Source organism: Epinephelus lanceolatus, chromosome 8 (assembly GCF_041903045.1).
Source record: "Epinephelus lanceolatus isolate andai-2023 chromosome 8, ASM4190304v1, whole genome shotgun sequence".
NCBI classification, from domain to species: Eukaryota; Metazoa; Chordata; class Actinopteri; order Perciformes; family Serranidae; genus Epinephelus; species Epinephelus lanceolatus.
The window spans coordinates 4893766-4907120 of record NC_135741.1 but is presented as its reverse complement, the minus strand read 5'-3'; the positions used below and the strand labels follow the sequence as shown (position 1 = coordinate 4907120).

General features: G+C 38.0%; 2 protein-coding genes across 4 annotated transcripts in view; one reads left to right on the top strand and one right to left on the bottom strand.

Annotated features, from left to right (window-relative positions):
• Positions 1-238: 238 nt before the first annotated feature.
• Positions 239-4310, top strand: LOC117258816 (galactose-specific lectin nattectin-like). Its single transcript, XM_033629976.2, has 7 exons — positions 239-333; positions 477-542; positions 1631-1658; positions 2159-2244; positions 2750-2884; positions 3659-3767; positions 3913-4310. Exons 2-7 carry the CDS (start codon positions 477-479, stop codon positions 3981-3983), a joined length of 495 nt encoding a protein of 164 aa, XP_033485867.1. The 5' UTR covers positions 239-333; the 3' UTR covers positions 3984-4310.
• A 5352-nt stretch (positions 4311-9662) lies between these two features.
• Positions 9663-13355, bottom strand: part of acss2 (acyl-CoA synthetase short chain family member 2) — a 37559-nt gene continuing 33866 nt past the window's right edge. For all 3 annotated transcript variants that reach the window (XM_033628781.2, XM_033628779.2, XM_033628780.2), the window contains one exon: positions 9663-11928. In XM_033628781.2, the coding sequence (XP_033484672.1) occupies positions 11801-11928 (128 nt within the window). In that variant the 3' untranslated portion in view covers positions 9663-11800. The remainder of the gene's footprint in view (positions 11929-13355) is intronic.

Genomic DNA, 13355 nt, shown 5'->3' with positions numbered 1-13355 from the left:
AACTACCATTTGAAAGACAAAAAAAAAAGTTTTATGGCCTGATGAAATTACATTTGGCCACTTTACTCAACTCACACAGACAAATAAGAATGGGGAAATTGACTTGACAAACATTACAAACAAAGAATCAAGGATACACTGTATTTTTTTTTTTTTTTTGGTTTGTTTGTTGCCTTATTGTTGCATGTGGGAATGCCCCATGTTTTCTGACACCCAAATGAGATGTTTTACATTCTAGAGAAAAGCTAGAGACATGCTATATAATGCCCGACTGGTTTTCCACCACAAAATCTGCTGTCTCTTCAACTGCTCTGCCTGTCACTACAGCAAAAGGTAATAATTTAAAAGGTTTCCTATGTCACTTCAAAATATTTTTTGGAATGTTTCAAAGGTTTCTGTACATATCTTTCACATGCATACTTAATTATCTGGCTACACTGTGTGTCTGAAATAATCTAAGCACTGACTTTCCACAGATGGCATCAGGTTTTCACCTGGTTTTCCTCCTCTCTGTGACCAGTGGACTATTCATTGCAAGAACTGTAAGTAACACTCCACAAAACTTGACTTTGCTTTCTTTCTTTTTTTCTCTTGGACTGTGACTAGACGCTAAAATGCATCTGAGCAAAGATGATTCAGTCATTCCTGATTAAAAAAAATGTAGAGAGCAGGAGATGAGTTTCACAAGTTGATACTGAAGCTGCAGAGTCACTTCAAGGTATTTCTGATGCTAGATGTCTAGTTTATTACAGAACTAAAAATTCTGGAGGCTCACGTGAAAAATAACTCGACCACTTACAAACCAACTGATCCTAAACAGCAGTTACTGGTATGATGTACACACACACATAGACACTCGATCACAATTCTACTGAAGATAAAGATCATTTATAAACAGAGTTGACTTTTGTTGTCAGGTCCAAAAAGATCCCCACACAGAAAACTGATTTATCACAAATGACAAACAATGTCACAGAGATTAGAGTTTTAGCTTGTATGTTTTCATTGGCCCAGCAGCCAAAGAATTAAAATAACTCTTTATTCCATCATTTTGGTGATTTATTGTAGCCTAAATAATATGGACAACAATAATATGTAAAGTTCCCTTTCGATTTGATTGTCGTCCTTTAGTTAATAATAATGTTGATATACAAAACTGTACAAAACATACGACAGTCGCTGTCAGGGTTGGAAATTAACTTTTTCGTCCACCTGCCACTGTGGCTTGTGGACTAAAATAATCTACCAGCCACTCAGTAGATTAGTTTTTTTCTCTGCTAAGTCTAGCACCCACTTGCATTTTTTACCAGTATTTGGCTGGTGGCTGGCATTAATTTCCAACCCTGCTGAATGCTATATTTTTTTGCACCTGCACCTGCACTTGTATAGCGCCTTTCTAGTCATCTGACCACTCCAAGCGCTTTTTACACTACGAGTCACATTCACCCATTCACGCTTGTTTGCCCCACCTAACAAACACATGTTGTCTTAAATTGTTTTTACAGCAGAGTATGGAAAACACTTGTCACTGTGTCTAAAGTATACTATGTACGAGTCAGTGGAACTGCCGAGGCAAGTGCTTAAAAGAGCAAATTCCCAGCTGATCAAACACTGTGTTGTTTCTTTTCAGATGTCGCAGACAGTTGAGGAAGAGACAGGTTTGTAACTGAATTATAGATTTGTTAGTTTGTTTCATGTTTAATAAATGTTTCATGGCAGGCATTTTGACATGTCATAGCAGGAAAAGTACAGGTCTTGCTTATAACATTAATAATGGCTCTGTTCCATGTAGGTGAACTAATAAGTCTGTGAGCCAGCATGAGTAACAGGACCCTTAAACTTGCATACCTAAATGTAATGTAGCCATGCCTGTGCTTTTCCTGCTATTACAAGGCAAAATGTTTGATGTTACCAGACACTGACTTTTCTCTTTTACACATATACAGTCTGTGTAATATAACTTAACATATACAAATTACTATCAAACAAACGCTTTGTCCTATCTTAAAGCACTTGCAAAACTTGCCAATCGAATAGGATGTTCAAGTTGCCTGTAGACACGAATCACACAAATGACCTATTTTGGATTCAAACAAAAGGTGAAAAGTTTGCACCCCTGATTTGTGTATTGTCTTTAACACGGACAATTGTGTTGCAGGTCCTGCCTGTCCTCCTGATTGGACTCAGTTTGGCTCTCGCTGTTACTTGTTCAATTACATAATAAAGCCCTGGATTGATGCAGAGGTACTTGATAGAACAAAAACTGATTGTGATTCTTATGATCCACTGGAATAGCTTATTGCTAAAATACTCACAGAGTGTGTGCAATTTAGCTACACTTTGGTCAGGCTGTCTTTTGACCTGTCTTTGTTACAGAGCAAAATATCTCTGCAAATATTTAATGGAAATACACATATACTTAGTTGCCAGTTTATTGGGTACACCGGCCTAAAAATAATGCAACCTAATACAACAGTCCTGCAATAAATTCTACCTTTCATGTAGGTTATAATTTTCTAATTTAGAGAATTTAACTTTATGATCATTTTGAAGGCTGCAGTATCCCATTACACTAATGGTTGTTTCTATTATTTTGTCCACTTCATCAGTAGGCTAAGCAGTAGGCTAAACAAAAATACCTCTCTGCATAATGCAGTGTTCCTCTCTTTTGCTCTGTTTCTCTCTCCTACTTAAACTCTCACCCTCTCAATCTTATTTTCTTGTTCTCTCAATTCGTCTCCCCCATTAGGCTGTGTGCATTTCTCTTGGTGGGAATCTGGCCTCAGTCCACAGTGCTGACGAAAATGCCTTCCTCAGAGACTATATTCAAAGAATGACTGGCGCCCGTGTACACACCTGGATTGGTGGCTTCGATGCAGTACACGTAAGATATACAAATGTAGGATCTGATGCTACTAGAACCAGTGAGGGGTAACCTGTTGCTACATGGGGTTTTAGTATGCTTTGGAAAATATGTACATTAGGGTTCACAAAATTCATGGTTTGGTTTGGTACATTTTTAGTAGCAATGCCAGAGAAATTCCCTTGATTTTTAAAATTGTGAATGTAGCTGTGCGGTCCCTCGTTCTTTGGCTCACAGCAAAACCAAAGTGGCTCCAAACACCAGAACTGTACGTTATCGAAGGATCTTCTATTTGTGGTCTGGTAATGGTGTTACTAACCAGCGTATAACAAGCTAACTTAGCATAAAGAGTTATTTTTTTATGAAGCCCTTTGTGAAGCCCATGAGATACCATATGAAATATCTTATGGTCTTAACGTTAATTCATTACCTTTATCTATTTACCTCATTTGTCTTACACGTGTTAATTATTTACATATACAGTGTTGGTGTGTAGTGCTAGACTGTGACTACATAGCCTACACTTTAAATAATCTGTAAATGTATATGTAACAAACTCATCTGTTACATAATGTGACGCTTACAGGCATGAACACAGTAACACACACACACACCTGTGCAGAGTAAAGCAATCTAACACAAAGTTTTCCAGGGTATTTTGCAAAGCTTATAGAGAGCTATAATTTTTGAGGCAGTAGGTTGCTGCATTGTTGTATTTAATCGCATGATATTGTCATGTGTTATCAACTTATTATGTATGCATTACATTGCATTACAACACACTCCCTCTTCCAGGAGGGAAGGTGGCAGTGGAGTGATGGCTCAGCATTTGACTACAAGCGCTGGAGTATCGGGGAGCCAAACAACCTGGGAACGGAACACTGCATTGAGATGAACTGGGGAGGTACAAATATTGTTACTTGACTTCATGATGTTCATTTTTAACGTGGAGATTTAAAGATGCTTGAAAATCTATTTTTATCAATAGATTGTGCTGCATGGTTATGTGCTGTTTTACTTAATGTTTCGTTTTCAAACTCTCCCTGCAGGAAACTACTGGAATGACAGCCGGTGTAACTACGCAAAACATTTTGTTTGTGTCAGAGATGCGTTGCAATGATGTATCTTCCACAATAACTTTACGTCTGTAATGACAGGCTATAATGATGGTAATGTTAGCTTTACTGACAGTTAATATCAAATCAAGTACTTCTGAATCAATAAACAGCAACAGAACTCTGTATGATCATAAATTCTGATTTTTTTTTAGGAATTTAGAGGAAAGTTGCCTTACTGAGCTGACTGAAGTGGAATTTTAAATCACGCCTTTATTAAGAGGGAAAAATAATTATCATTTGATTGTCTTTCTAGAATGACATTTGTTTTTACCAATTTAAATTTTTAAAACTATGTAATCAACCAGCCAATAAACAATATATAAAAATCATTTTTGCTGAAAGCACATTCTTGTCTGCTCTTGATTCACTGACTTTTGTATTCTGAAGTTTGCACACTGGAAGCTTAAAATCAATGCAGTATACTACACAGACAATCAAAGAGAGACAGACCAGTAATTAAAAATGGCTTTGAATCTTTGACAAATCAGACAGATCTACTAAAACAGATTTTTCTGTGGGAAATATGTTTGACATTACACTTGAATCAAACATACAGGCTTTATTCCTGTCTTTACAAAACAGAAATACTACAGCTTTGTAAGAAAACATCAAAGCTAAGCTACAAGATTACACAAACCCTGAATACACCACGTAACAAAAATTGAGGCTTTACATGCATCTAGCAGATTAATGTCATCTACTACAGAACTGTACACCAGGTGTGTAAATATAGACAGTGTAGGCAGTACAGTTGCACTGGCAGCGGTTGGGTGGGGGGCTCATTAAGAGACCGGCCATCCAACATTGTTGTCAAAGAAATACTCATGTTAAAGTAAAACAATGCCGTTTGCTATATATGCCCTCAAAAGTTTCCATTTCCATCTTAATGGTAAAATAGTCAGTAGCAATCTATAACAAAATGATATGCTCCTTCTACATAAACTACAGTCCGATGTTACGTCTATATTCAATCATGTGACAAGGCAATACAAAATATGGTAGCTACTTTGGGAGCAACATCTGTCAGGACTGACAAGCTCAACATATCTACAAGCCAAGCTAGCACTCAAGCCTTTACAACTAGTAACTAGCATGCACTAGGGCCCATCACAGTACCATGCACGAGGGCCCAACAACTCTACTTTCACAAAAGAAAAAAGCCGGATTGGCAAAATGACATGTAATATTTGTCTCCTCTGTATTTTCATAAGACAAATATGAAACAGTAACGGAATAGGAAGGACAGTTAACTATAAAAATGTATGGGTCTAATTAGCAGTCACTACCACATACATGTGTGGTTTATTTTCTCTGACTAAATGTGTCTCTCTCTCAAGTTCAGTATCACTGTAGCATGGCGGAAAAAGTTGAATCAACACTGCTTTACCAAACAGACTCAACCTTTAGTAGCCTATTTGAGATTCACCTTAGCTTTACGGTACAAAACTGCTAAATACTACTGCCTCACACACCATTATGTGCTACTACATAACAAAACAGTCACACCATAAAGAAGGCCACATCACTGCAGAAAGAGCTGTGGTGAGTATCATCCCATGCTCATGTAATTCAGTCAAATTTGAGTGAATTAACCAGTTCAACACAACAGCCTACAACAACTTTTAAATTGACACTGAAATTATCACAGATCAATCATATCAACCACTGGAATATAAAATGTGACTTGTGATGTGCAGGTGATGGAAACCCCAAATTATGCCCATCACAAACAGATAAGTTAAGCCTGACCTAACAGAACCCCAATTAACACACATCCTGTCACTACACACGCTTCACACAGCACAAAGTTACTTAAGTACAGGTCCTACCTTTTGAGGAGCTTCAATGTTCTTCTGCCTGATTTATGATGAAGTCCTTCAAGTCCAGGAAGGACGCTGTGTAGGTTGCAGCTCTCCAGAGTTCGGGATCTGTAGAAATTCAGTGTTAACGGCCACGAACCGCAAACTGGCAAATTGGCCCGTCGCCATTTTGTTGCAGTGAGTTACCTTTCAAACTTCGTCTTCTTCTTGTCACTCGCGTCTGCCCCATTGAGCTGTTTCTCCAACAGTCTTTAATGTTGGCTGTGAAACTTGTAATAATCCCCGAAATAACTGTTACATCCTTGTGTGTGACGGTGACTACCTGTTGCTACTGTCAAATAGCTTGCAGTTATTGTAAGCTAGCTAAGTAACGTCAGACGATTAGCTTACTTGTTAGCCCCGTGCGACGGTGCTAGCTTAAATATAAAATTTTCTAATATAAAACTAAAATTGAAAATATGATTCCGCTGAAGGGAAGGTGACGTTCTCAGTAACATTTTAAGTAAATTCGCGCCGATGTCAAACAGCTCTATAGCAACTCCAACTCCAACTCTCTCCACCTGACTAGCTGAAATATAGTGATTGATACATGCAATAATGCCTCAATTATAATGTAATTCCAACATGGGCCATTCTGAAAAATGAGTAACCTGCTTTTACTTTTACTTTTTGTAGTCTAATTTAAGTATATTTTTGATTTTAAAATTCTAGGGTACCTATTTTTACGCTGTGGTATTGAAAATTTTATTTAAGCAAAAGATCGGTATTTTTTTCCAACTCTGTATTCCAAGATATATTGGAGTTTACTACATTTCTAAAGTCTAAAATGAAATGTTATTCGATAATTATAGATAAATATCCAAAAAATATTTTCAAAAATATTCGTAAAAATCCCCCCCCCAAAAAAATCCCCCAAAATATTAGTAAAATACTTGAACAGAAAATACTAGCAAAATATCCAAGAAATATCTATTGAATATCCCAAAAATATTATTGAAATATACAAAATATAATAATAATACATTAAAGAAACATTAGTATAATATTTTTGTATTTTAAGTATTGGTAAAAATTCCAGAAAATATATGTAAAATATCCAAGAAATATGAGTTATATATCCCGGATATTAGGAGAGGAAACAAAAAAGTAATTTTTTTAATAGAAAATTAACCCTTCATAAAACGTAACTGCATAAACAGTTTCTAGCAGAGTGAGTCCTGCAGTTAATTATTTAATACATTTTACTGTTCAAATGACACATGTCAATATTTCAGTTGATTTTATGTCTTTAGATTGAAATTTGAAACTTGGATTGGGTCTTTATAGGTGTACAAACTTTAATTTTGTTGTATATTTTATCATGTAAAAGCATAAGGTAACTCTTTATTCTCACAATTAAACTGTATAACAATTTCTCAATAAAAACTTGTTTATGTTCTCATCTAAAACCATATTTATATCAACACTTACTTTGTACATTTATTCTATTTATTCATTTTTCTCCCTTTATTCGCTTTTTAGTGCATACGCATGTAGACAGTATGGACTCGGCATAAAAGGACACAGACAATTGCAATTACCAGATTTTTGTTTTTCGTGTAAATTTTTCTACAACTTCTGAGATAATAATCACGTCAATTCAGAAAAACAGACCTTTTTTCTCCAGTACACTTCTGTAGGGGAGAAAGTAGTAACTCATTTAAAAACAAAGAATAGAAGGAGCGAACAAAAAGAAAAGTGAGTGGAAGTAAATAAATGAAAATAAACAAACGGCGAGATCTGTTTGGGTTTGGATGTATTCCAGGCGAACTTTGCAGCATGAGTTTTGTTTATACTTGAGTTGTGGCATTAGCTCACTGGCAGCAGGACAGAGATAAGAATTGTTGAAAATATTTTATTTAAATTATCAAGTTTTTTTTTTTTTCTTTTCAAAGCTGATTGTTCCAGTGATATCTGCAGCTCAGTCACCAGAACAAAAGGTTGACATGGTACATTTCTGCAAACCATGTATACGTTATATTTGCACGTTTCATACGGATCATATCAACGTTTCCAAAGTAACATAGTATATGAGCTGACTCTGTCATCTTGAAGTGGGGAGGATTGTGGATGGCATGACACCTGCCAAGCTGCACACCACTGTTCGAGACCAACAAATAACAAAACCAGATGTTTTTTAGCAAGTCACTGCTGTGTTTAAAGCAGCCTTTTAGGCACCAAACCTGGGTGTTTTCCAGCTACCTGTCATTGTGTTTCCACTGGGGATAGTACCACAAAAACCCTGTTGTCTTTTACTAAGACATTGTTGCATTTCCTGCCAGAACTGTGCCCCCAGAACCGTGTATTTTGAGCCAAAACATGATCATTTTCTAACCATAACCAAGTGGGTTTGTGCCTAAACTTAACCACACCATTGCTGAAACAAAGTTTTATCTCCTACATCATGTATAAATAAATGTAATGTATCCCTGGTTTTGCAGCAAGGTACGATACCAACATTTTTTCTGGTGATTGGGTTGATATCTGTCATGTTAGGAGATGTTCATTTCTTTCCAGCTTTTCCAGTTAAGTCGTATTGTTTTCTTGGTGATAGTTAGGGCAACAAGTAGGAGGCATATTATGATTGTGTTGAGTACTTTATGACAGATCACAGAGTACACATACAGAAGAGGATACTGGAATGCTACAGCCAAGAAATAGGAATAATGTGGTGGCTACTTCTTCGCAGAAATGTACTGGTGGAGCCAGAGTACGTGGAGGTAGTTGGCAGTTGTGTTACGTTACACTGAGTGCATGTCTGATCATCATACACATCGTACCTTTGAGAAGGAGAAAGATTTGTATTTGAAGATGAGCTCAGGTATGAGGTCCATGATGGTGTCATGATCCAGGTTTTAACAGCTCCAGGTTAATTTAAAGCAGCTTTGAAGACCCCCCAAAATGATTCTAGTGATTCTGATCCCCTACGAGGCGTCAGGTACAAACAATACATCTGCAGAAAACATATCAAACACTCGGTTTTTAAAGGACCAGCCAGTGACAGAGGATGAGAGGCAGTAGTCATGTCCATTTACTGTCATTGCATACACGTTGATACAAACAAAGAAATGAAAACAACACAAACTGAGGATGAACACAGAGAGAAACAAAAAAAAAAAATACAAACATAATTCTCTTTCCTTCACCCGAGTTATTTTACAAACAAAAATAGAAAGGTTCTAAATCAAATAAGCAGCTGCACTGTTTTTCTGAACATTAGATACAATTATCTGCTTTACACACCCAGCTCCACTGTTACTTAGGTTGGCACATCGAGACAAAAACAGCAACAAAATCAACAACAGAAAGAAAAGCTTGTGAAATATGTGTGAGGTCCTGTTTCTGCTTCATCGCACACAAAGTCAATCATTCTCACAATTACAGACGTCGTCCACAATAGAGACCTTTAAAGCCCCAAATCAGCTCAGGATTCAGATCAGTTTGACTTCAGTTTTACGTTGTGAATGAAAACTTGCTTTAACCTTGACTCCAGTCTCTCTGTAGAAGAAGAATGGGGTTAAACATGAAGGCTTTTGCTTGGAAATTGTTTTTTATCCACAGACTGACATTTTGTTCTTTAATATCTAAGAAAAACACTAAAGGATGGAGGACGTCTGGTAAAATTATGCATTTAGAGGAAGTCAGAAATTATTGAGAGATGGAAGAAAATGTTGGTTTTGTGATGGAATTTGCTGACAGGCATTAAAAAAAGGGGTACCACCAGCCTTTCTCTTTTAGATGAACTTTTCTTTGATAAAGCGGATCTTAAAGCTGGGATAGGCAACTTATTTTAGAAACATTTTTTTGTTATATTTATTGAAATTTTCTTGTATCTGTGGCTACCGCAGGTCTGTAGTAAGCTTGTCCGATCATTTATTTCAGGCCAAACTAAATGACTGGACAGCCTGCCTGTCTCTCAGAGAGGTGTTCCCGTTTGCACATGCACGTTCAATGCAGAGAGTTGCTATTCCAGCATTAGCAACAACTGTCTACACTGCAGAGCAAACCAAACAAGGAAGACGGACTCCAAAAGAGAGTCTGTCAATAAAAGTGTTTCAGAGATGGAGAGAAAATGTTGCAGATAGTTTAGCCTTCTGCTAACCAGAGTTAAGGCCCACAGTCATGTTTATGTAGCTATCATTAGCTAGAGCCTCAAAGCACAGTGTGTCCCCTGCCTAGCTTCCCGCTGCTACAGGCCACCTCACCAAGAGGAGAGCGGGTATCCTGTCCCGTATCCTGAGCTACTGCCTGCTCTCTTCCCAGGGAAGCAGTCCACAGTGGTGAGGAGCGAGGCGAAGGGATGGTGGGGTGGCTCACCTTAGCTTGCTAATTCTCTCTTCATTTATGATCTTATAAACAGAGAGAGAAAGCAGGGTAAGGAGGGGCTGAGTGAATGCGCTGTGATTAACTCTACAGTGATATAAGATTACATAAATCAACGTATGGGAAACAACAGGTTGATGTATGAAGTGCGATCATATGCCTGTAATCGTCAGAGGGGAGAGCTGCAGGAGGAGAGTGTATGCCTTTTCCAGATTTCTGCCTGCCCCAGCTTTAATTACTCCGATGTATTCTCGCTAGCAGGAACATGAATAAACACATTCATGAATAAAGACACTGATGTCTTAGCTGAGCTTTAGCTTTGGACTTCATCCTGTATTATGTTTGTAACAGTGCCGTATAATGATCCAGACTTGATCCACAGACTGCGGTCTATCACGCATTATGAGCTCTGTCAACTCCGAAAAAACGTTTGTGATTATTTTACCAAATTGAAATCATCCTTTCACATAATTACAACTATTTAGGATTGATTTCAGTACGTTATTTAATCAGAAACATCTCTGTAAAGTCTGATTTAATAATGAAACACAGTTTTGTTTTGGAGTTATTGGTTAATTCAAGACACGCTTTTTTCCCTTTTGAACATTAGATCTGTAGCTGGTTTGGGGCTTTTGTGAGAGGAGCTCCTGAGCTACATGACGATGAACACACTTTCTCAGTTTGCACCAGACTGAAAGAAGAGCCCGATCACTTCTCTGCAACTTTAACACAAAGAAGAAGAAGAAGAAAAATAACATACAAGCGTGCAGACGCACTGACAGACATACCCAACAAATCCAAACGTCAAAAATTAGGTGGAATAAAAACAACAAAAAAAGACACAAATCTACAATTGTTTTTTTTAGAAAATGACAATAGAAATTAAAACTAGTAGAAATATTGAGCGTTCTCTGATTTAGCTAATCATCAGTGTACATAACAGTACTATGGCAGCAAGCGAGGGGAGGAGACAACCAGTTGTATTAACTACAGGGCAGTTACAGGTAGCACTTCACATCAGCCGTATTCCAGTGTGGGAAACTGGACTCGCTGTGGTGTAACAGTACGGTACAAGTACTGAGTGTACACTTTTATTGAGCCATTACATAGCAGGTATTGCTGTGTATTATTGGTTGAAACACCAGGATAAAACCAAAGGAAGAGTTAACCTGTTCTGTGTCTTCCACACAGTTGGACTGCAGCACGGTCTTTTTACAGAAACAACCTCTGGCTTCTCACTCTCACACACACCACTGCCTTGTTTTTTTTAACCAGCAGCATCACTATAACCTTCTGGAAAACATTCAAGCCCAAAAACTACATTCCTACACTTTGTTTGTTGCCGTTAAAATTATTAATACGTCTACAGAAGTGGGAAACATCTACCAGTAACCAGACAGATGTCGTGTCTCCACCTGCTGCTGGTGTTTCTTACATTAAAGGACAGTGGGGTCATTTTGCAGCACACCGGTCAATTTCATCAGGAGCTAAAGGTTGTTTGTTGGACAAGACCAAGTTCATGGGATTTCTCCTCCTCCTCTTATTCCTCTTCTTCATTTTCCATCTTCCCTGGTTAGGTTTGTAGCTGCTGGCGTGCGGCTGTAGTCGGAGCCTCCCTGCGAGGATCCTGGAGGCCGTCACACGCTGGTGCAGCATCTGTTCTGGAAGAGCTGCTCAACCACCGAGGAGTCGGCCAGCGTGGAGATGTCGCCCAGGTCTCGCTCGTCACAGGCGATTTTGCGGAGCACCCGTCGCATGATCTTCCCTGCAAAGAGAAGAGGGTGGAGGTGATAATGGTACGTTAGTTGATGAGGTCTGGAACTAGTAAAAGAGAAGTGCACATTATTTCTTATCGTTAAACTATATTTTGTAAATTTTACTTATGAGTGTTTGTGAATTTTATCTCTGAGTTATTTTTATTGAGTGTTGTTTCTAATGTTTCCTGTGGAAATGGACTTAATGCACAACCTCTTTTGTACCTCCTGGGTTTCCGTAGCTCACAGTGCCGTTTTGCAGTCACATTAAAAAAGCACTGCTGTGCTACTTTAATATTTACTCTGTAAATTGAGCGGGTTACGTTGTAATCTGGCGCATATTGTTCACTGCATTTATCATCACGTTAGCAGCTGTTTTGTTTTATTTGGTTGTGACCACTAATATGAGTTTTGTAGACTTCTGTTCAATTAACTTTTTGCCACCATTTGTGGTACAGCGAGGTGCCTTGATCAGTCACATGATCAGCACGGCGCTGCAGTTTTAACATCCATTTATTTATTTATTTATTTATTTATTGTCTTTTATTTTTTTCTTCTGTACAGCACTTTGGTACTCTGTGGTTGTTTTAAAGTGCTTTACAAAAAAAGTTGGATTGGATCTAATTTCTGGTGTAAAATGCTGTTATTCTGTGTGTTTAGGAGCAGAGGTGCAGGAACAGGTGTCCAGGAGGTGATTAATGTGTCATATTGTCTTCTGCAGGTCTGTTTTTGTTTGTTTAATGTTATAATTTTTGCTGTGTCTGTTAAGTTTTCCACCTCCAACACAGTTATACTTTGCCCACTAGGTGTCGTTGTATTTCCTTTTTCCAGTGTATCTATAGCTCCTTGATACTAATGTGAATATAATGTGGAGAAACTGAAGTTAGAGACGGTGCGGGTTACATTTCTGGGGGCGCACAGGTGCAGAAACAGGTGTCCAGAAGGCAAATAATGTGTGATATTGTCTTCTAAAGGAGTCATAAATGCCGGAAAACAACATCTTCGAGTCCTTAGTTGTACATGCCCTGTCCACACACACATTACACTAGCAATGACAGTTGTGTATCACTTTGAGCCGAATCTAAGATAGAGGCCACAGATTTTTTCCTCATATTTTGCATTCCTGCAGTCGTACCCGAGTAGAAAATAATCCTTACAGAAACATTGTTCCTGTTAAGTTTTTAAATGTCATTTTACAATGCTATGATCATCACAAACCAAGTTCAAATCACCTCCTTCATGTCAGGGTGACACTTCAGAGACAGCTATAAACCCTTAGCAGGGCTGAATTAACTGATCCTCTAAATAATAAAGACACTAGGGTTTAGTTGGAGCTCTAATTACGTTAGTGTTGTACATCAGTCAGGTTTGGCTCATTGAGTGTCTACATTTCCTTCTCCACGAGGTCAGGTGAAATGAAACTCTATCCATCAATTGT

Coding starts and splice junctions, on each gene's coding strand:
- LOC117258816 (XM_033629976.2), top strand. CDS start 477: ATGGCATCAGGTTTTCACCTGGTTTTCCTCCTCTCTGTGACCAGTGGA. Junction 2,245..2,749: donor AGCCCTGGATTGATGCAGAG/GTACTTGATAGA, acceptor CTCCCCCATTAG/GCTGTGTGCATTTCTCTTGG. Junction 2,885..3,658: donor GTGGCTTCGATGCAGTACAC/GTAAGATATACA, acceptor TCCCTCTTCCAG/GAGGGAAGGTGGCAGTGGAG.